The following is a 21940-nucleotide window of genomic DNA, read 5'->3' on the forward strand; positions in this document are numbered from 1 at the left end:
ATACTACATCTGTCGTGATCCTGAATGCTACAATGCGCAGCCCCATTTAGCTATGCGTATGGGGCTGCTGGTCGCAGTTATCATGCATGCAGTAATGGTTTCGTACAATACGTGTACTGTATATTGATTCTCGTTAACGCGACGGCTCAGGTATGAAACCATTATTGCATGATTACTATTAGACAGAAAGATCCGTCTGTCCGGAGGACTCTTTTGTATTTTGCCATTAACACCGTCCTCCGTAGACAGACGGAAGGTTGTAGTACCCATTGCTGTGTGGATGTTCTTAACCACTGTCTCTATGGAAAATTGGGTGAGGTAACTCACCCTTCTCGATTGCGTCTAATTCACGGCCCTAGGTCGGCAAATTTAAGCTTGAATAATTAAATCAACTATTCAAGAATAGACTACACTCACCAGATTAATGAATAATCCAATATTTCGGTCGAATTTTCAACGCAAAACACACATCAACCAGCCCGTCGCGTCGTCACGTTCAAACTGCAGAAACATACAGTATGAATCTATTAGCCAATCACATGCGAGGTAGTTTCTACATGTTTTTTTTACTTAATAAAGTACCTCGCATGTGATTGGTTTACAGATTTAAAATGGCGACCTACAGCTGGCGAACGGCGATGTTGCGATATGGATAAAATTTCTGCATTATAACCGCGTTACTGTGAGTATTTCGATTGCAAAATGTGAGAAATTAACCCCAAATATTGCTGCATAATGTGTCATATCATGTCAAACTTGTTTGAATGTAAAAAGCTGCCTGCAATTTGGTTTATCGTAACGTTTTATCTGTGCGCTACTGCCACACAGTAGCTGGCATCATTGACTTCGGTCTGTATACGGAGGGGATCCGTGAAGCCAGACGCAGTCTCCGCGGAACATTCCCCGACGGACAGATACAGACCGATCTTTCGGTCAAGATTACTATGACATGAGAGCACTTTGGGGCGAGTGAGTCTCACAGTGTTAGTTATATGAAAGGCACTTTAACCTGAAACACAAACTAAGACAAGGAAATTCAGGGAAACTTTTGAGGTACCGGTACCAAAACTTTATATTATCTTTAATAGTAAAATCCCCCATTAACTTTACTAATTTTTTAAAGAAAATGCAATGATGCTCTGTATTTTTTATAAAAATCGACTGAAAATAGTGTTCAATACACACTATTAGACAGTAACACAATTAATAGAATAGAACTGTAAACTAGCAGTCTTTAAATCAAGACTCAAAACACATCTTTTTAATCAACTGTTCATTATCAACATCATGCACATTAACTATACACAGCACTATACACAAAAATTCAACAATAAGGTCTGGATACCCACAAAACACCAAATTCAACTCAACCATCAGCAAAATACGATGTAGGTGAGTGGTAAAAGTCATCTTACTGTTAAAATCAAACAAAATAAAAGACATTTTATGTGATTTTGCCGTCAAAAGCGACGATCGTTTACAACATTTAAACACTAGACTAGTACATGTCAGACTGCTGAGTGCTGTGCGAAGCACAGCGGTGTGGTCAGGCTAGCTCTAGCACATAAGAAGCTTTTGCAGCACAGAAGAATATTTGCGCTTTATGAATTGATGTTATTATTACTATTATTATTGTGATTATTATTATCATTATTATCATTATCATTACTATTATTATCAAATATCATCTAGATCTAGAGCGTAGAGGTCTAAAAAGAGTTAGACCTCCTCTACTCTAGACATCATCATCTAGAACTGAGTAGTAAAAGTGCTTCTCAGATAAATTTAGTGATAGAATCACCATAGACAGGTCTGTATTCTATTACGTTAGGCATATAAAGTACATTATCAGCAGTAGTATTTGCAGACTTTAATATCAACATCACGTCGTTATTGTTGTTGTCGACATTTTAAGAATCTAACGTTAGATTTAGGGCCTAAATTACCTGCTGCAATGCAAGTAAGGTACAATCACAAACACAGATCTTATCGTGTGGGACTCACGCGGACAGCACAATATTCTGCAATTTTATTGATAAAGAAAAGTAACATCCGTGACTCTCTCTCCATTCATCAACAAACGTATCAGAGCGTAAGCATTACAAAACCAAGATTGTTAGAGTCGCGGTACTCACTCTTCTCACGAACACAGGCTTTTTGGCAGGTCCCGCAGGACCACAGAACTCCGTGGCAGTGCTGACAAACGTTGATGGAACACTCCCCGATCTGCATCCACAGAGAACTCTCATCTCGAAAGCTACTAGTACGTCAGTGGCGCATGTTCCCACGTGGATCATAGCAGTACATTGGTATTGCGGATCATTGCGCAATGAGATACTGTACAAAACTCATGGAGATACATTGCACAAGTACTTGAAAGTGAGAGCACAGGACCCAGTGGTAACACTTTTCGTAGAATTCGTACCACTCGCATCTGAGGCTGAGCCAACCTCACTGAAATTGGACAGTTACGCATCTTTATCTCTTTACGGGGGTAACAAGCAGGGGCGGATCCAGGGAGGACCGCAACCGGCGCACGCCCCCCCCCCTTTATTTTTTGTTGAAACAAAAGAAATAAAAAGAAAAAATGGGGGAGGGGTGCGTGCGCCCCCCTTTAATTTTGTAAACGCGCCCCCTCTTTACGGAATTCCTGGATCCGCCCCTGACAAGGGTGTCGGAGCCTCCCCCCCCCCCCCCACACACACACGCGCGAGGAAACTCTCGCACTTTGGACTTCAAAATTCCTTGATCTGATATGCAATATCGGTGTAATATTTGAGATTTTATATTCAATAAAAAAATGAAGAAAAATGAATATCCTTGGAAAAAATATCGCATAGCCATATTTAGGGCCGGCGGAGCGTTTTCAAAAGTTGGGGAGGGGGGGGGGGCACTTCCGGGTTTCATGAGCAAAAAAAAAAAAGTCTTCAGCTCATCTCTCCCCTTCCACTTCCGGGGGGGGGGGGGCGTTTCATCAACAAGTTCGTCGGAGGTTTTCACCGACAAATTTGCTATCAGCCAATCAGACGCACGGATTTCAGTAGCTTTTAACAGTTGTCAGTGTAAATCACTGACAAAAAGTTTCATGAAGGTTTCTTCAGCTGCATGGCAAGCAAAACAAAACAAAAATAAAAGGTCATCAGCTCATCTCTCCCCTTCCACTTCCGGGTTTCTTCAGCTGTCAAGCAAAAAAATAAAACAAAACAAAACAAAACAAAACAAAACAAAACAAGGGTCTTCAGCGGAAAAACATAACATTACCGCGCTCAGTATCTGTCACCTAGCTCTTTGAATTGTCACACGTGTGATGCATCGCGCTGACAGGCAACGGCAGAATAAACGACTGTGAATGGACTGGTGACATGCAGATGATATGATAGTGCCATGTATCGTCACAATAGGATAAAGAGAAGTGTATGCAACTAGAAGAAAAATTAATGAATTATTTAATACTCATCAACCCATTATAGTTTATTAAGTTTCTTTTTTTAAAGCAAACAATGCATAATTGCTCCCAAAAATTGCTATTTATAGACTCGATTAATTATGATTTTTATTTTATTTCTGAATTTCTTTTTCATACATACTTGAAATACAAAGTCAATTGAACAGACTAATTGAGCACAGTAAAATTTTAATCTGACAGTTAAAACAGATAGATGATTAATTCAAATATCCAACATTTTTTTCTAACACAATGCAAAATGAAAACAAACAGGCATTATTTTATGCTTTATGCAAACATAGATCCCGTATATCTGTCGTTCAAAGATAAATTAAGCAACTCTTGATGTAAGAGAAATACAGGAGACCATCGATCAACATAAGCAAACGACTGACGAGGACAATGGTCTCAGAAATGATTGTCTAAACAATACGACATGATAGTAAGAATATAATATACAAGACAGTCACCACTGACTGAGTGGCGATAAAGAAAAAGGGAAGGAAGAATGAGGGAGAAAAGAAAAAGAAAAAAAAGTGCAGCGGTGCATTGTGCAAAATGTGAATATGTGTTAATGTTCATGTTTGTTGTGTATACGTTCAGTTCGGAGCCCTTACTTTAAAGGGATGGTATTGATGGAGATGAGAATTGGGCTTTTAACTTTTTGCGAGTTACCAAGAAAACACTTATGATATAGTACAGAGCATACCATTTTAAGAGGAATTGAAAGTTTATTTGATGAAAATCGGGTTTGGAATGACTGAAACATCCAAAAACAAAGAAAAACAAAGCAATCGTTATAAAGTGTGGGTCCCACACTTTATTGGAATCGCTCTTTCTTGGATATCTCAGCAATTTCAAAACCAATTGTAATCTAATAAACATTGAATTCCTCATAGAATTACATGCTCTTTCATATTTCATAAGAGGTTTCTCATTATCTCGCCAAAAAAATGTTACAAACCTGAATTTAGGTCTCAACAAAATCTGTACGACCCCTTTAACAAACCAGAATAACTCTCCAGAGATATCAGTTAACCCTTCACATGCTCAAGCAAGAAAAAACAGATAAATAGCAACATGCTCTAATATTCGGACACAATCGTATCGAGTTAACATCAAATCTTTAAGCCGTCTTTTAAATAAATGAATAGATCTATATTGTTTAAGGTTATCGGGTAAAAAATTCAAAACATCAGGGCCATGATGTTTTAAGGATTTTTGTGCTATACAACATTTTTTTTTTTTTTTGGGGGGGGGGGTTTGTTTTCATGATGATAATCAGACGAACGGCGAGTTGGGTAAGAATGAATATTGAAATTAGGAAGTAGGAAATCATTGAACACCAAGGGAAGTTGTTTGAACGTGTGGTGCATAAAAATTGCCGTTTGGAAAGTATGAATCTCATTAATCTTCAATGTTTTTAATTGAAAAAAAAATGGGTCTGAGGGAAATTAGTATAAGTGGGAGTTTGTAATCAACCGCATTGCTCGTTTTTGTAAAAGTAATATTGAGTTTGTTTTAGTTGTACGATCCCCACACAATGTTACAATACGTAATATAAGGTAATATCAAAGCATTAAGTAAAGATTTCTGAGAAACCAAGTTTCTCAGGTGGTATAAAATTCCGATGCCTCTATACAGAAACTGAAGTATGATCATTGTGTAAATTATCATTCCAAGACAAATTTGAGTCAATGGTAATACAATTTACATAAGAATTGATGTCTTTTCAACAATTGGCTGTCCGTCAATATAAATACAATAATCAGTACAATTAGTATTTAAGGAATTATGAAGCTTAAATCTAACAAAATTTGTCTTAGAAATAATAAGTGACGGCTTACTACATAAAAACCATTGGGATAATTTTCATATCACCGAATTTACTGTGGTAATGAGACTTTCAAATACTTTGTTAGAGTAAAAGATGTTAGTATCATCAGCAAAAAGTATTAAACTAAGAAACGAGGATGAATTTCAGAAAAAGTATAAAGGACCCAATATGGATCCTTGGGGGACACCACATGTAATATCGGATTTGGAGGATTCTGAGGAGTGAAATGCTACATATTGTTTTCTGTTGGACAAACACTGATTACTCGGGTCTTACAGCCAAACAAGCTTGTTTTCATGTTGTTTTAGGTCCCGTCATACTTCTCTTTGTTCAACCCCATTCGATTTAGACCAGTTATCATTACAATGATGTGTTACTACCATGTACATTGTTTGTTTTTGCACATTGTTTACAAGGTAAAAGAACCTGTATTATTATTTCTTATGTGATATTCATATAATCGAGAAGTATGAAAATAAATGAATTGAATTGAATTGAATTGAATTGAATTGAATTGAATTGAATTGAATTGAATTGAATTGAAATAAATAATCACAAATCCAGGACAAGGCTATACCTCGGACACCATATCTCATCAGTTTATCAATCAAAATGTCATGGTTGATGGTGTCAAATGCCTTTGATAAGTCCATAAAAACGCCAATCAGATGCTCTTTATTCCCCAAACATTATGTCATCACATTATTCAATAATTGGACAATATCATAATCAGCAGAGTGTTTTTGTCTAAATACGAATTGGTTAGCGACAACTTGAGCAAATGATTGGTATCTTATAGGAAAATATACAACCGTTTATGAATAACTTTCTCCAGAATTTTAGATACAGGGTAATAATATGGAAATCGATAGATATTTTTTGTCAAAAGTGAAGGATCGTCTTTTTTAAACATTGGAATCACTTTGCCTATTTTAAAAGAATTAGGACATTTACCGGTACAAATAGCTAAATTAAAAATGTACGTAAGAGGTTTAACCATACTGAAAATAATTTTCTTCAGTAGACACACACTTAGTCCGGTTAACCTACAATAGACTTAGAGGTTCTAACACCCTGAAGTACAGTGTATTTCTTCTTCATCTGTTGACGGCAGGGATGAGAGGGGGTAGCCCCTCCAACACCACGGACCTATTGCATTTTTAGAATAGAAATAGAATGATCTGATCCACAATTCTTGTGGAGTATTCAGAAAATTGTCCAATCCCCGAAGTGTACCGATTCTATAACATGGAGCTGGACCGATAAAGGAGAAGTGCCTGGAGAGTTGACAAGTTTTTAAACATGTCATTCACAGCTTTGACAAAAATAATGAAGAAAGATATCAGTGTTCTTGAAGTGGATTGGTATTGTGTATTCAGAGCATTATTTAGACCTTTAGAATAACTTCTTGCTGACAGTAATGTTGGCCACCCTCTATGTAGCTTTGTAGCCCTGTATACACACTAGAATACCCCTTCACCACCTCCCCCACCCCCCCCCCCCCCGACACACCACCGTGTACACACACAAACCCCAGTCTGGATCATGGAAGAGTTGTTGGTGTACATGATGACAGGCCTACATGTTTCGATGAAAAAGATCTATTTTTATGCCTACTGAGTAATCAGTATCAGCAAGGTAATGCCCTTCATTTCTTGGTAGTCCAACAGTTAACTTGTACTAAACTCAAGAGGACGCTATAATGACACTGTGTGACTGTGTACTGTGTACTCCGACGTAAGACGTGATGAGACTGCCAACATCTCTGACTGAGCTGCCCCCGTGTACACGCCCGATCGTCACCGATCGCCCCCATCATCGCACACACAACAGGTGAAAATTTGACAGTACAGCTAGTGTGCAGTGCAGTGGAGCATTCGGCGGTTACAGCCAGCAGTCGCGCTGGGAAATCGATTTACCATCTAGGCCACCACAACACATTTTCGAATCTCAACCCATTGACAGCTAGCTCGAAAGCAAGGAGCCCAAAGGACCACTGGGATAAGGTCGGACGTAGTCAAATTATGGAAGTTATAAGCACGAGGATTGGTGACCAGGAAAACGATCCACCGAGGAGAAAGGTAAGAACATCTTCAGTTTTTGTTGGCGTGAAACCACTGACCAGATCATTGCATGCAAATCACCCGCAGTGGTACGTGGTGGGCCGGGCATTTGCTGCGGAGTTGAGCTTGGCGCGGCCTTCGTGCCAAACTTGGGGTAGTGACGCAGTGCTGTTGGTGGGTGGAGTCGATTTGGGTTGGTTGCCTGTGCCCAAAGTCGGAGACGAGAAAGACGTGACTGGATCGATATACCAATTAAATTTTTACATTTTGCATAACATTTGAAACATGTATTCATAAGATATTGACACATTTTAGTCTTTTCCGCAGTGAACCTGGCTGACCAAAACAAGCTGTAGGCCTAAAGAAGAGGTCTAGAACCTAACTTGTTACAGGTGTATTTCTATGGGGAGGACAGGTCGGTCAGTGTCATGTTTCTGGAAATGAGACTTTGTCTAGAATCTAACTTCAAATTTGTATTTAACCTTTGGCTTTGGCGTGACAAAATTCCAGAAATTAAAGACTGAAGCAATCGAACACCTCAGTAGGACTTGGGGGGGGGGGGGTAGTTTGGCCAAAACAAAGGGGGAAAACAAAAGTGTTTGATGGTTTGATTGGTGTGAAATAAGATCTGATAACTGTGATATTAGAGTAAGTTTCAAATACTCTTTACAGAAAGCTATGCCCAAACTACCAATTAGCCATCAGAAGTTTCAGACCTGCTAATTATAGAAGTAGACCTGAATATTCAACATTTCTAGGAATGTTCACATCATAATCTCCAACAACAACACTTGTCTCATCTTGGTTTACAAGCTGTATATAGATTGTACAGTAATCTACTCCCTGTTTTGAATTTATGCTGTGAGTTGGACCTCAAGTGAGGTGATGGTGGTAAGCTAGCTGCTTGTACTGTTAAGCCTTATTGTGACATTTCATTTCCCTTTTATTCAAAATTTTCAAGGTCTTTCCATGTAGTGTACCATATCTGTGATACAGAATTGTAAAAGCTGAAATCAGCTGTGTGGGCTGTTTTCGGTGTTAGGCCTACGCTTCCACCCAACACAGGAAATGTTTTGTCATTCTGTAACACAGTTATTTTTGGTGTCCTTGACATGGCTCACTTGACTAACAATAAACACCAAACCATTTCTTTCAAAGTTGCATTTGTAATAGATCAAGGGGAAATAAAAACAGGAATAAACAAACAAAACAAAGCACAGGAAATACAGTACAAGTTCTACTTTGCTGAATTAGACAGCTGAAGCACACAGTAGTACGAATGGGAATTTTGTTTGAGGAGAAAACACATTTTTCCCCTCTTTACACATAATTGTATTGCTGAAATGCTACAATGTTACTGAATTCACATGAGATGTACATTGTACATTTAATCTGGGAAGAGATAACTTGTACAATAAGCGACTGAAAATGATTGAATCTCAATGAGTACTTTTCAGAGAATAGGTGAATGGAAATGTGACAAAGATCTTCCATACTAATTTCATACTAAATTATAAAAATATAGATCTGTACACTTACAATATTTCTTTAAGTGTTTAGTTTATTTTGGAGCTCTGTTTGAGAGGAAGAGATAACATACATAACATACATGTATAGCCTTTGAAGTTTGAAACAATTCCTCAACATTTAAACTGTTTACTATACAGGCATTCATTCTAGTGGTACAGTACCTCAGTTTTGCTTTTAAAGTGTCCACAATAACAACCATTAGGCAAGGTTATTTAACTCTCTTTTCTGCTAAACAAAGGTTTGTTTCTTGCTACACAAGGCTTTGGGTGGACACCAAGCTGAAAGCTGCAGTAGTATCTCCATGATTTATAACTTTGATGTTTCACTTGGCATGTTTGTGTTAAACAGTCATAGAGTTGATGTTAGATGCCAAAGTTTGAAGATGAAGTGAAAGCATTTAAAGGTAGAATTGCTAATCAAATTTTTTGTTGTATCATGCAGTACTGTTGACACCAAAATAAATTCACTAAAAAGCTAGTGGTAGTACTCAGTTGCATCTACTGTTGTTTTGGCTACTCTGACTACTCTGTTGTTTGTTCTCGTTATGCATCTGCAGAGTTCTTGAAACCAGAGAAGCTTAAATCTTCCAGCTCATGTTTGATGTTTCATTCCTGAATGACCAAAAAGTAGATTTGACTCTGTAGGTATTGTGGTACGGGCCTATGATGTAATACCTAACAATTACTCACCGAGTGGCTAACGGGACGACAGGGCTGAAGTAAGGTACCACCAGCAGGAATGGTAGCCGACCGTATGACAGTAGTGTATGGACTGTAGAAAACACCAGGGCACCAGTAGAGGTGAACAGTGTCCTTGAAAGGGGTATTGCACTTCCCGAACTAATATGAAATGATATGGACTAACTCCGAATGCACTTTGGGTGTCCGAAGACGACAGTGTCCCATATAAATATGTACAAATGATCCAGCGACAGCGTGGAGTAGCCTCCGGGTGCCGCGGCTAGCACAAGCGAGGGTAGAATCCACCGCTGGAGCGCTGGGTCGAAGAACTGCGAGGTCCCTGATAGAGTCTGCACACCACCGACAGCACGCTAGCAGGACCGATGCAGCGATGTAACGACGCGAATCGCGTTGAATGCAGCTACACAGAAAATCCCCAGGTTGGAGTGTAGAGCATGAAGAAAGGGCGAGTCGCGATATAAAAAGGAGCGAATGTCGCGAGGTATGAAATCCAAGGAAGTGTAATATTCCGTATGAAATGTAATAATCCGTAAGAAATGACAGTCCACGGCGCGAGGTATCGTGCGCGAGAAAAGACGTGGGAAGTAATATGGCCATTTTTACAATCAGTGGTGTAAAACACGGTTTTGGCACTAATTGGTGTATAACTTTCTTATACACTGACAGATATGCATTATTTTTTCTCATAAACTTACCACCCACAGTGTCTACCTTGGGTACCTTAATGAACTTTCCTCTCTTTTTCTTTCAGATGTGGCATGCACTTACATGCTTGAAATCCAACACTTTTGGTGTATGCACTCTGACATGGTTTTTTTGTCAGACCTAGCATATTAAATTGTTTATTCCTTTTCATTATTTTTGTTGTTGTGGTGATAGACAGGTATCCAACATTAAGAACTATTATGTTTACCAGGTTCTGCTTTGTCTTCTTTAAAGACTGAAATTGTCCAAACTTTATGTTTCGGAGGTGACATTTTCCGTTAACAATTAATCCCTCTTTTGAGTTAGCTCTTGCTCACAATTATAAAATTCAACTTTGCTAATTTCCATCAAAACAGAATAGTAATCAATCTGACTTAACTTTGATCCAAAGATTATTTGATTCAAATAGCTTATTATTTTTTGGTGAGTGTTTATAAATTTATGCAACTTTTCCGTTAACTTTTCTGTCACCTCCGAGACAACAGATTTATGTATTTGATTATTTTATTCTTGACATCAGTTATACATTACATTTACAAAAATGTAACATATCCCCTCACATTATCTCTGAAGGAAGGTAGTAGAAATATAGCCTGTTGTTTTCATTTCGGAGCAATTTACAATTTTCCGTTAACACTTGTCACCTCCGAAACAATCGTCACCTCCGAAACAACAAGCGTATTATATTTGATAATTTCTCGAAGACAAAGCAATTTTGTTTGATTCTGTCCAATTGACAGGAATCTCTTTTGGATGAAAATAGTAATATGGCAACAGGAAGTGAGAATTTTCTAGAGATTAATAAAAGATCTAATAAAAACTAAGAATTACTGTTTCGGAGGTGACAAAACACTGTTAACAAGAGTTTTTGCTCATTTCTATTGAAGAGAAACCATATCATGTACACTAATGGTTTCATTTATTTTAGTAACATAAGTCTCAAAGTGGAGAAATCAACTAACACACTCTCACTCTTATTTTTATTACTATACTATACGTTTTAGGGCAAATTTACATTTTTTCACTTTTTTAACAAAGAGAATGCACAAAATACACCCATCTGTTGTATATATAATATTGTAATCGAGATCAATTCTCCTGCTTTAGTTAAGTAAACATATAGATGCTTTCATCTTAGAAGCTTGATTTCCAATTTAAGCAATTTAGTTGTGAAGATTTATCAATCACAGCTTTCCATGTAGGTTGCTTTTTCTTGTGTTTCGGAGGTGACATTGTTTGTTAACACCATATTGTTATGTGATAGTGAAAGGCAAGACTTCAGTTCCTTTTCACTATCTATTAACATTTTCAAATACATTTAATATCTACAAAATCATCACAATAAAAGTGACTTTTGTAGATATACCTAGCTCACCAGAATTCCCTTGATACCAAAGTGATACATGTGGCAGTTCATGCATGCCCTAGTCCACAATCTTAAAAAAATCATAAAATAATCAAACTCCACAAAAAGGCCACATGCCTATAGCTGGTGCACAACTTGTTCTTGAATTCTTAGTTGTTGTTTTTCCATGTACAACGTGGTAATCATAAACAAAATTATGTGATTTTTTTTTTTGATATGACAATAATTATTACATTTTCCAAGTTGAACCAACTGTTTATGACATTGTATTTTTTAAGATTATTGAAGTTATCTGACAACTAAAGTGAACAGAGGAACAAGTCCCCAGGACTGGAAAGGGAAAGATCCAAAAAAAAAGATTTGTAGTTCTATCTCAATATAATTTTGATGACGTGTTTACCTTGTTTTGTTATTATGTTTTATCTTAGAATTTGGCTTTAAGTACTGGAATTTCAAGGAAAAGAAAATGGTTTCTTAAAGGACAAAGTCCACCTTCATATACATGTGGATTGAGTGAATGCAACAACATTAGTAGAGCACATCATTGAAAGTTTGGGAAATTGGACAATCCATTCAAAAGTTATGTTTTTTTTTAAGTATCTATGCAATCACTGCTGGATGAGACGACTACGACAGTGTATGATGTCACATGCATACAACGATATAAAGAAAATATAAGTGAATTTCACAAAACTTTACTTTTTGAAAAAAGTGCACATTTCTTCAACTTGCTGCTGATGTATGTTAGGGCAATATTATTCACCCTGCCTTCCAAAAGAGAGAAGTCAAGTGTTCTTTTGTTATGCAAGAAAAGTGAAAATATGTTGAATTTTCTTGATACTTTCTCTATATCCTTGTACACGTGTGACATCACAAGCTATAGAAGTCTTTTCATTCAGCTTTGACTGAGCAGAAACTTTAAAAATTCATAACTCTGGAACAGATTGCCTTATTTTCCTCAAACTCTCACTGATGTGTTTTACTAATATTGCTGTATTTACTCAACCCTCATGTCTATTGAGGTGAACTTGTCCTTTTTCGGTCCCTTATAGGGTTATTTGAGACCAGTTTGTGTCCGGGACCTTCTGAGAAGTTGATGGGTAAAATTACTTAACAAAAAAAAAAAATTCCCCATAAGTTCACACAAAAGCATTATGCTGCTCTCTTCAGCTGGAATACACAAACTGTTGTCTTAACCAAACTGTAAAAACTTGCTAAAGATTAGTATGAATTACAATCTAAAACAAAATATGAGCTGGTATCCACTATCATGAAAGAGAATAACTAAACAAAATAACAAGTAAGAACTGAAAGAAAGAGCTTATATTTGAAAATTAAAGCCATGAGGAAAGACATGAATGTTCACAATATATTCGTTAACACCTGAGAAGTTGGGTTGTCTCTGTGTTGTGTCACCTCCAAAACAATAAAATGATTTTTTCTTATCTTATACTTTTTACTCTCAAAAGTGTCTAATATATATGATTTGCTGGTAATTTTCAAGCAATTCAGAAAGATACATAAAATACATTTTAGTAATGTCAATAGTTTAAATGCATCTGGTATTATAGAAAATTTATCCCAGATGAACCAAACACCTTTCACCAGTATTATAACATTTGTATGGTGGCTATCAAGAATGATGAAGAATTCATGAACATCCTTGAATTAATCTATTTATAATACTATGTGCAAACAAAAACATAATACAAGTCAAATAAGAATTTTTGCTGTTGGCATTCATAACCTATGTCCCCACCAAAAAATTACAATGGTACCCTCCGCAACGATAACTTTAAAGATAGCGAATCAATCTAAAATACAATTTGAGGGATTGAAAATATAACTCATTGCCCACACCTTACAGAAAACCCCATTCAATTTGCTTCAGAGGTAAAAGAGAAATGAGAATTTTTGTAGAGCATGTCAGGAATCCCTTCCCTCCAAGTTCTGTATATTGTGTTTACACTTTAATATGCAGTTCCAAGAGCATCCAAGTGCTAAACTTGGAAGAATCAGACTCCTGACATCCTTTATAACAATCCACATTTCTTTGAGACCACTTAACCAAATTGACTGGGGCTTTCTGCAAAATAGATTTTAGCTGATTTAATCATGTTGGGTGCTATCAATGCCAAAGTCTAATTGTAAATTTGGGGGGGGGGGGGGGGGACATACACTATATGAATACTTGAACACAATGTTAACATTGAATGTCACCTCCAAAACAGAGTTATTCTTCCCTGGTGTTGTGGAATAAAATGTTCTGAGAGCAAAGAAACATTACTAAAATGATCTTACACCCTCATTTCAATTTAAGGTAGAAAATGGAATGCCATGTTTCTTCAGGTTACAATATCTAGCTTATGTCCGTCATATTCTTACTGTAAATGAATATTTCAACACAATGTTAACATTGAATGTCACCTCCGAAACGAAGTGATTCTTCCCTGGTGTTGTGGAATAAAATGTTCTGAGAGCAAAGAAACGTTACTAAAATGATCTCACACCCTCATCTCAATTTAAGGTAGAAAATGGAATGCCATGTTTCTTCAGATTACAATATTTAGCTTCAAACCTTCGTCCAAATGGAAGGCAAACTACCGTTACCCATGCTAATTAATGAAGTGTAAAAAAACACTTGTTCTGTGTGGTTTATCTGCTTGAAACAGGAGTTAATTTCTTGTTCTCGAGTTATAATTATTAAAAACATTGATAAAAAGAAGAAGTTTTGTGTTATTGTCACTTATTCTCAAAAGAACTGAGTGTTAATATTAATGTCACCTTCGAAACATTCTATTATGTTAACTGTCACCTCCGAAACATCCATGTGTGAAAAATCCAAGATTTAAAGAAATGATTGGAATTTCATTTAACCTACATAGGAAGGTAGCCCTTCTTAAAGACTTGTTATAGTATAGAGTTTGACCTGGCTTGCCCTCCAATGAATAGTTAAAATCTTAAAAATTGCATGTCAATTGGTTTTTTACCAAAAATTTATAAATCTCATGTATTTTTTTTTAAATGACTTTATATTCAACCCCCAAATAGTTTTGATTCACAAACTATATATTGTTGTTAACCATATAAACTTTGCATGGTGAAGTTTGACTACAGAGTTTTGTCATTATGGTGCAATTCATGAAAACAAAATTTTGCTTAAATTTACTTCAGGTGCCAGGGTTTTCCTTAAATTACACCAATAACTCTTCAGCTTTAAGGTCTGAAATGTTATTTTTTCAAAAATTTGAATACTTTCCAACAGGAATCAAACAGAAAAATGAAAAAATATTTTGTTTGAAATTTTGACCCTCTGAGTACAAAAGTTACACCACTGATCGTAAAAAAGGCCATATACGGACGTGATATGCGGACGTGAGTGACTCCAACGATTAGAACGTGCTCTCAGGATGAAAGCTAATCGTGAAGTGAGGAAGCATAAAAAAATGAAACAGCGTGGTCGGAGAAAACGTGTCACGGACAGGAGCTTTGAGAGTGGTAATTGGCTGATGAAGATGTGCAGCTCGCCACTAATTGGTAGGTTGTTTCCGTGACAGCAAAACAAGGGGTGTGTTTATGAAAATCCGACTACTGTTGGAATGTGAAATACGCGTACCTCGGCACGATGACAAAGGCGGAGAATGTAGTGCGCACCTGTCATGTGTCGGCGCACAAAGAAAGTTCGCGTGGATGTTGACAAAATACTGGGGTCGCCAGACAGCGTAATTTACAACAGCCAGAATGCCAGACAATATGATACATAGTAGAAAACCGCTACATTTAGCCCCCTTCCAGATCGCTAGTAGTAGAAGGTCAATGAAGTGAAGACTAAATAAAAACAGGCGATCGATATGAATGAAAGGTAAACAAAGTAGTGGTTGAAAATCTCAGGTATCAAAATACATGTATTGAACGTAACGTGCGGGCCAACGTACTTGCCTACCGGTGCGAGTCGTCCGTGTCGGCTGCTGCGGTTGCGTTGGCTGTGTTGGCGTAGGCTGCTGCCGCTGCTGGGGCTGTGGTGTAGTAAGCGGGGCGCTCGGTGTGGTCGCCGGAGTTCTGGCGGGGACGGGTGGAGGTTGCTGGACCGGTGCGGCTTCTAAGAAGGCGGCCTTTAGGCGGTCGATAGTGACGGTCTCCCTCTTACCGTTGATCTCTAGTGTAAAGTGCTTGGGAGATCGACGCAGCACTTTGTATGGTCCAGTGTATGGCGTCTGTAGAGATCGATGTACACCGTCCCGTCTGACAAAAACATGCGTGGAGTTGTGGAGATGTGTGGGGATGTGAGATGTGGTGTTCTGTTTGCGTGAGTGGGCTGGATGTAGAGTGGACATGTACTCACGTAAACGATGGACATAGTTGGCAGGATCATCTAGTGTGGTGGTGGTGGTTGGGATGACCATCTGACCAGGTAGGACTAGAGTCGTGCCATATAACATCTCGGCAGGCGTACATCCAATATCCTCCTTAATGGTAGACCGTATACCAAGCAGAATGATGGGGAGGAGTTCATACCACTTGTCGCTGTGGTCGTGGGCTTTCAGCGAGGACTTGAGCTGTCGATGAAAACGCTCGACAAGGCCGTTAGCAGCTGGGTGGTATGCTGTGGTGTGAATGTGAGTCGTGCCCAGTGTGTTAGTGAGCTCGTTGAAGAGTGACGACTCAAACTGGCGACCTCGGTCTGTAGTTACAGTAGATGGTACACCGTGCCTGGCTACCCAGTGATGTATGAAGGCTTTGGCGACGGTCTCTGCTGTGATGTCACGGATTGGGATAGCATCTGCCCATCTACTGTACCGGTCTACACATGTGAGGAGGTATTGATATCCACAAGATGGGGGGAGGGGTCCAACGATGTCGATGTGGACATGCTGAAATCGAGCATCTGGAGTAGTGTAAGTGCCCAGTGGAGCCTTGACATGGCGATGTACCTTGGCTTTCTGACAAGCCACACATGACCTGGCCCACTGGCGTACATCTCGTTGCATGTTAGGCCATACGAAGCGTGATGAGACGAGCTTCTGTGTAGCACGAATTCCTGGGTGGGAGATGTCGTGCAGTGTGTGAAAGACTGTCCTTCTGTGTGACATGGGGACATAAGGACGTTGGATTCCAGTAGAAACGTCGCACCAAATCTCACCAGTACCATCAGGCAGGGGGAGACGCCTGAATGAAAGGGATGGTAACTGCTGAGTTGTCGTCCACTCGTCGTCGTCTTCCTGATCGTTGGCGAGCTGCCGTAGATTGACGACGGAGGATGTATGAAGTGCGTCGACGTGTATGCGTGAAAGTGCGTCGGCTACAGTGTTGTTGTGACCACTAACATGGCGTATGTCAGTAGTGAACTGTGAGATGTAGTCCAAGTGACGTACTTCACGGGGGGAATGACGATCTGGCTTGGCCTGGAATGCGTATGTGAGTGGCTTATGGTCCGCGAAGAGGATGAAAGGACGTCCTTCTAGCAGATAGCGAAAGTGCCGCACCGCTAAGTAGGCTGCTAGAAGCTCACGACCAAAAGCACTGTAGCGTGTCTCAGCAGGCTTAAGTTTCTGGGAAAAGAAGGCGATGGGGTACCACTCACCGTGCGAAAACTGCTGCAAAACGCCACCTACAGCCGTGTCTGAAGCGTCTACCATAAGACTGGTAGGTAGACCAGATGAAGGATGTGTCAACATGGTGGCGCTGGCAAGAGCTGCTTTCACACGAGTGAAGGAAGTCTCACACTCCGGTGTCCATGGGATGGGCTTGTTGCTGCGTTTGGGGAGATCGCGCAATGCGTTTGTGAGGGGTGTGAGCATTGCAGCAGCACTGGGGATGAATCGTCTGTAGAAATTGACGAGCCCAAGGAAGCGTCGAAGTTGCTTGATGGACGAAGGACGAGGGAAATCGTGAATGACTTTCACCTTCTCGGGTAGTGGACTAATGCCGTGCTGGTCGATGTGGTGACCGAGGAAATCCAGCTCGTTCGCACCGAATACGCACTTGGCTGGGTTGATGACCACTCCGTATTCGGTGAGCCGTGCGAACAGAGTATGGAGGTGACGTGCATGTTCCTCAGGGGACTCACTGGCGATGAGGAGGTCGTCGATGTAGGCAAAGACGAAAGGCAGGCCTCGGGTAACCTCATCGATGAAACGTTGGAAGGACTGGGCCGCATTCCGCAGACCAAACGGCATGCGAGTGAACTCAAACATCCCAAATGGTGTGGTGATGGCAGTCTTTGGGACGTCGTCTGGGTGAACTGGGATTTGGTGGTATGCACGAACCAAGTCTATCTTAGTGAAGATGGACTTGCCTTGGAGTTGGGCAGTAAAGTCGTGCAGATGGGGAATTGGGTACTGGTCTGGTATCGTCCTGGCGTTGAGGGCGCGATAATCCCCGCACGGTCGCCAGTCTCCCGGGGTTTTCTTGGGCACCATGTGTAGTGGGGATGACCAGTTGCTGCTGGAGGGACGGATGATACCCAGCTCTAACATGTGTTCAAACTCTGCCTTGGCGATGGTGAGGCGGTCTGCTGCCAAGCGACGTGGTCGGGCTGCCACGGGGGGTCCACGGGTAACTATGTGGTGAGTTACCGAATGTTTCACGGCCTTCTGATCATAGGTAGGGCGAGTGATAGGATACTGTTGGACGATAGTATCATACCTATGATCGTCCGGCCGAGAGAACATCGGACTCACGATGGAGGGAGAGTTGTGGGCGCAGACACCATTGACAGAAAGGTGTGTAGTGGAGTCAATGAGCTTGTGGTGTTTGACATCCACTAACAAACCAAAATGTCGCAAGAAATCTGCCCCGATGATGGGTGTAGGCACATCTGCTATGATGAAAATCCATCGAAAGGTGCGACGGAGACCAAAATCGAGCGTGAGTGAGCGCTCTCCATAAGTAGTGATAGAAGACTTGTTCACCGCCTGTAGATGAAATGTGGGCGAAGAATTAGTCTTATCAGCCGCTGAAGGAGGAAGGACGCTGACTTCAGCTCCAGTGTCGACTAAAAAGCGTGTGCCGTGTTGTCTATCTGTGATGTAAAATAGGCGACCTGTTGTATCACTGCCAGAAGACGGGCTCGTCGCCGCTAGTTTCTGCTGGCTAGCTGGATGCGGTTGCCGATGCGGACGGTGTTTCCGTTGCGAACGGGGTGGTGCTCGCTGAGACCGCCGCTCGTCCTGCTCCAGACGTGTGGCCAGTTCGCACACCTGCTTAGTTAGCAGAAGGACCTGCGCCGTGAGGTTCGCTATGACATCTGCCGGAGGGCTGGTGGTAGTCATTGTAATAGCGAAGGATGAAGGATGAACGGTGAGGGATGTAGGATGAGAAGCGTGAAGTTGGCCCTAAACTATCACGTCGGGGTCACCAATGTAGGTATTGTGGTACGGGCCTATGATGTAATACCTAACAATTACTCACCGAGTGGCTAACGGGACGACAGGGCTGAAGTAAGGTACCACCAGCAGGAATGGTAGCCGACCGTATGACAGTAGTGTATGGACTGTAGAAAACACCAGGGCACCAGTAGAGGTGAACAGTGTCCTTGAAAGGGGTATTGCACTTCCCGAACTAATATGAAATGATATGGACTAACTCCGAATGCACTTTGGGTGTCCGAAGACGACAGTGTCCCATATAAATATGTACAAATGATCCAGCGACAGCGTGGAGTAGCCTCCGGGTGCCGCGGCTAGCACAAGCGAGGGTAGAATCCACCGCTGGAGCGCTGGGTCGAAGGACTGCGAGGTCCCTGATAGAGTCTGCACACCACCGACAGCACGCTAGCAGGACCGATGCAGCGATGTAACGACGCGAATCGCGTTGAATGCAGCTACACAGAAAATCCCCAGGTTGGAGTGTAGAGCATGAAGAAAGGGCGAGTCGCGATATAAAAAGGAGCGAATGTCGCGAGGTATGAAATCCAAGGAAGTGTAATATTCCGTATGAAATGTAATAATCCGTAAGAAATGACAGTCCACGGCGCGAGGTATCGTGCGCGAGAAAAGACGTGGGAAGTAATATACGGACGTGATATGCGGACGTGAGTGACTCCAACGATTAGAACGTGCTCTCAGGATGAAAGCTAATCGTGAAGTGAGGAAGCATAAAAAAATGAAACAGCGTGGTCGGAGAAAACGTGTCACGGACAGGAGCTTTGAGAGTGGTAATTGGCTGATGAAGATGTGCAGCTCGCCACTAATTGGTAGGTTGTTTCCGTGACAGCAAAACAAGGGGTGTGTTTATGAAAATCCGACTACTGTTGGAATGTGAAATACGCGTACCTCGGCACGATGACAAAGGCGGAGAATGTAGTGCGCACCTGTCATGTGTCGGCGCACAAAGAAAGTTCGCGTGGATGTTGACAAAATACTGGGGTCGCCAGACAGCGTAATTTACAACAGCCAGAATGCCAGACAATATGATACATAGTAGAAAACCGCTACAACTCCAAGAGTAACATGTATTAAACTCATGGGGAAACTAGCTATCTCAGGAACTCACCGACACATTTTCATTGGGGATTTTGTTTTCATATAATTCACTATGTAGATGTAGGGCCTAGTGTACATCTACTTCAATACAGGGAATCAAAGTTGAAAATGATACATGCATGTACTACTTTCTTTCAAATGAATTCACAAACTAAATTTTACAATTGTAGAGTATGTAGCTCCTTCCTGCAGTCAAATTGATGAAATTCTTGCGTTGCGTTGCGCCTGAGTAAGATGCTGTTGTGAGAACCAAGGGTCATCAGATGACCTACATGTACATTTGTATTAATTCAGTGACTATCATTCCTTTCATGTGTTCCTTTTATTTTTCTTTTGAATCTACTCTCCTCATTTCTTTCTGATATGTTACTTCTAGCATTGGAAAACAACTTATGTGTGGTGTTTTTGTATGGAAATGCAATCATGCATGCTTTCAAGCACATTTTAGCCTCAAATGATTTGACTCATTATCAAAGCAAAATGCTTGTAATCTACACAGATTTTGTCAGATGAATGTACAATGTACTGCAATCTGAAAAGGAAATGTGAGATTTCTTTTGTAGTTTGTGATTACTATTTGACTAGGAAACATTCTATGTTCAAATTGACTCGACTACACGTACGAAGTAAAACAAAAAGAAGCATCTTAACAAAACATAGAAAGTTTGATTTATATCAAAAGTAAGACCGTTATGGAATATGAAAGTTTCAAATTTTTCACAAAACAATAATTTGAGTTAAAATGAGCAGGGCAATTTTCTTTCAAATACATGAAATTTTCCGTTGAGATGTTTTCATTGCAACTGATTGACAAATTATGTCAGTGAAGGGCAAGTTGTCAGTCAGTTGCAGCAATATTCTTAATTATTTCTGGTCAGTTTCTGTATGTGTTTGAATTTAGTAGAACAGTAACATGTCACACTCACATCAAAGTCAATTTGATTAGGTAGTGATGTCATGGTCTTGACATTTTAATGTGGCATGCAGTTCCTCTCTAAAGTCATGAGTCTAAATTTCATTCATTCTGGTGTTGAGGTTTATGTTGTTACTGTGATCTACAAAAAGGTACATTCTTCAATGAGTGTGCAGTTGTACTACCTGGGCCCTGTTTTATCAAAAGATATAATCGTTTGTAAATTCCCTTACCACACAGGCTGCCATAGACTTATGATAGAAATCAACTACCGTATATGATCTATTCTAATTCTTCATAAACCAGGGCTCTGGTATAGTGCAGTTTAAACGTTATAGATTTCATGTGACAAAGTTCAAGTTGGTGATGTGGGGATGTTTGATTGTCTTGACATGTCTCCCTATTTCTAGGGTTGTGATCCACTGGCACAAACAATGCGTAGCAAGATGCAGAACCGACGACAAAGATTGAACCAGCAAATCAACAAGGAGATGAGGATGCGAGTAGGAGCAGAGAATCTCTTCAAGTGAGTGATGTTGTAAGACTTACAAGTACCTAAAGGGCCACAGTGTTAGCCTCACTGATGAGGAGGGATACAGTAGCAGGGTGCATGATATCAAGTTAAAGGGGTGATATACGAGTAGTTTTGGATGAGGTGGGGATTCAGATTTTAACTTTTTATGAGATACTTAGAAACCACTTACATGAAATGTGAAAGAGCATACATTTCTAAGAGGAATTTGAAGATTATTTGTTGACAATCAGTTTTGAAATGGCTGAAATATCCAAAAACAAAGTAAAACAAAGTGGTCTTGATAAAAGTTCGGACACACCTTTTTGTTGTGGAATATCTCAGCCATGTCAAAACCAACCCCACGAAAAGTTAAAATCTGAATG

General features: G+C 40.1%; 2 protein-coding genes across 2 annotated transcripts in view; one reads left to right on the forward strand and one right to left on the reverse strand.

Annotated features, from left to right (window-relative positions):
• The window catches only part of LOC139742036 (cytochrome c oxidase assembly factor 1 homolog), a 425467-nt gene extending 415340 nt beyond the window's left edge, over positions 1 to 10127 (reverse strand). The window contains exon 1 of the mRNA XM_071652597.1: positions 9565 to 10127. The gene's annotated coding sequence lies outside the window, so the exon portion shown is untranslated. The remainder of the gene's footprint in view (positions 1 to 9564) is intronic.
• Positions 6976 to 21940, forward strand: part of LOC139742034 (rhophilin-1-like) — a 66330-nt gene continuing 51365 nt past the window's right edge. The window contains exons 1-2 of the mRNA XM_071652596.1: positions 6976 to 7363; positions 21454 to 21569. Coding sequence (XP_071508697.1) covers positions 7307 to 7363; positions 21454 to 21569 — 173 coding nt within the window. The 5' untranslated portion in view covers positions 6976 to 7306. The remainder of the gene's footprint in view (positions 7364 to 21453; positions 21570 to 21940) is intronic.

This window comes from Diadema antillarum, unplaced genomic scaffold, assembly GCF_040938485.1.
Source record: "Diadema antillarum isolate AM-2024a unplaced genomic scaffold, OU_Dant_1.0 seq00000975_RagTag, whole genome shotgun sequence".
In the NCBI taxonomy this organism is placed as follows: domain Eukaryota; kingdom Metazoa; phylum Echinodermata; class Echinoidea; order Diadematoida; family Diadematidae; genus Diadema; species Diadema antillarum.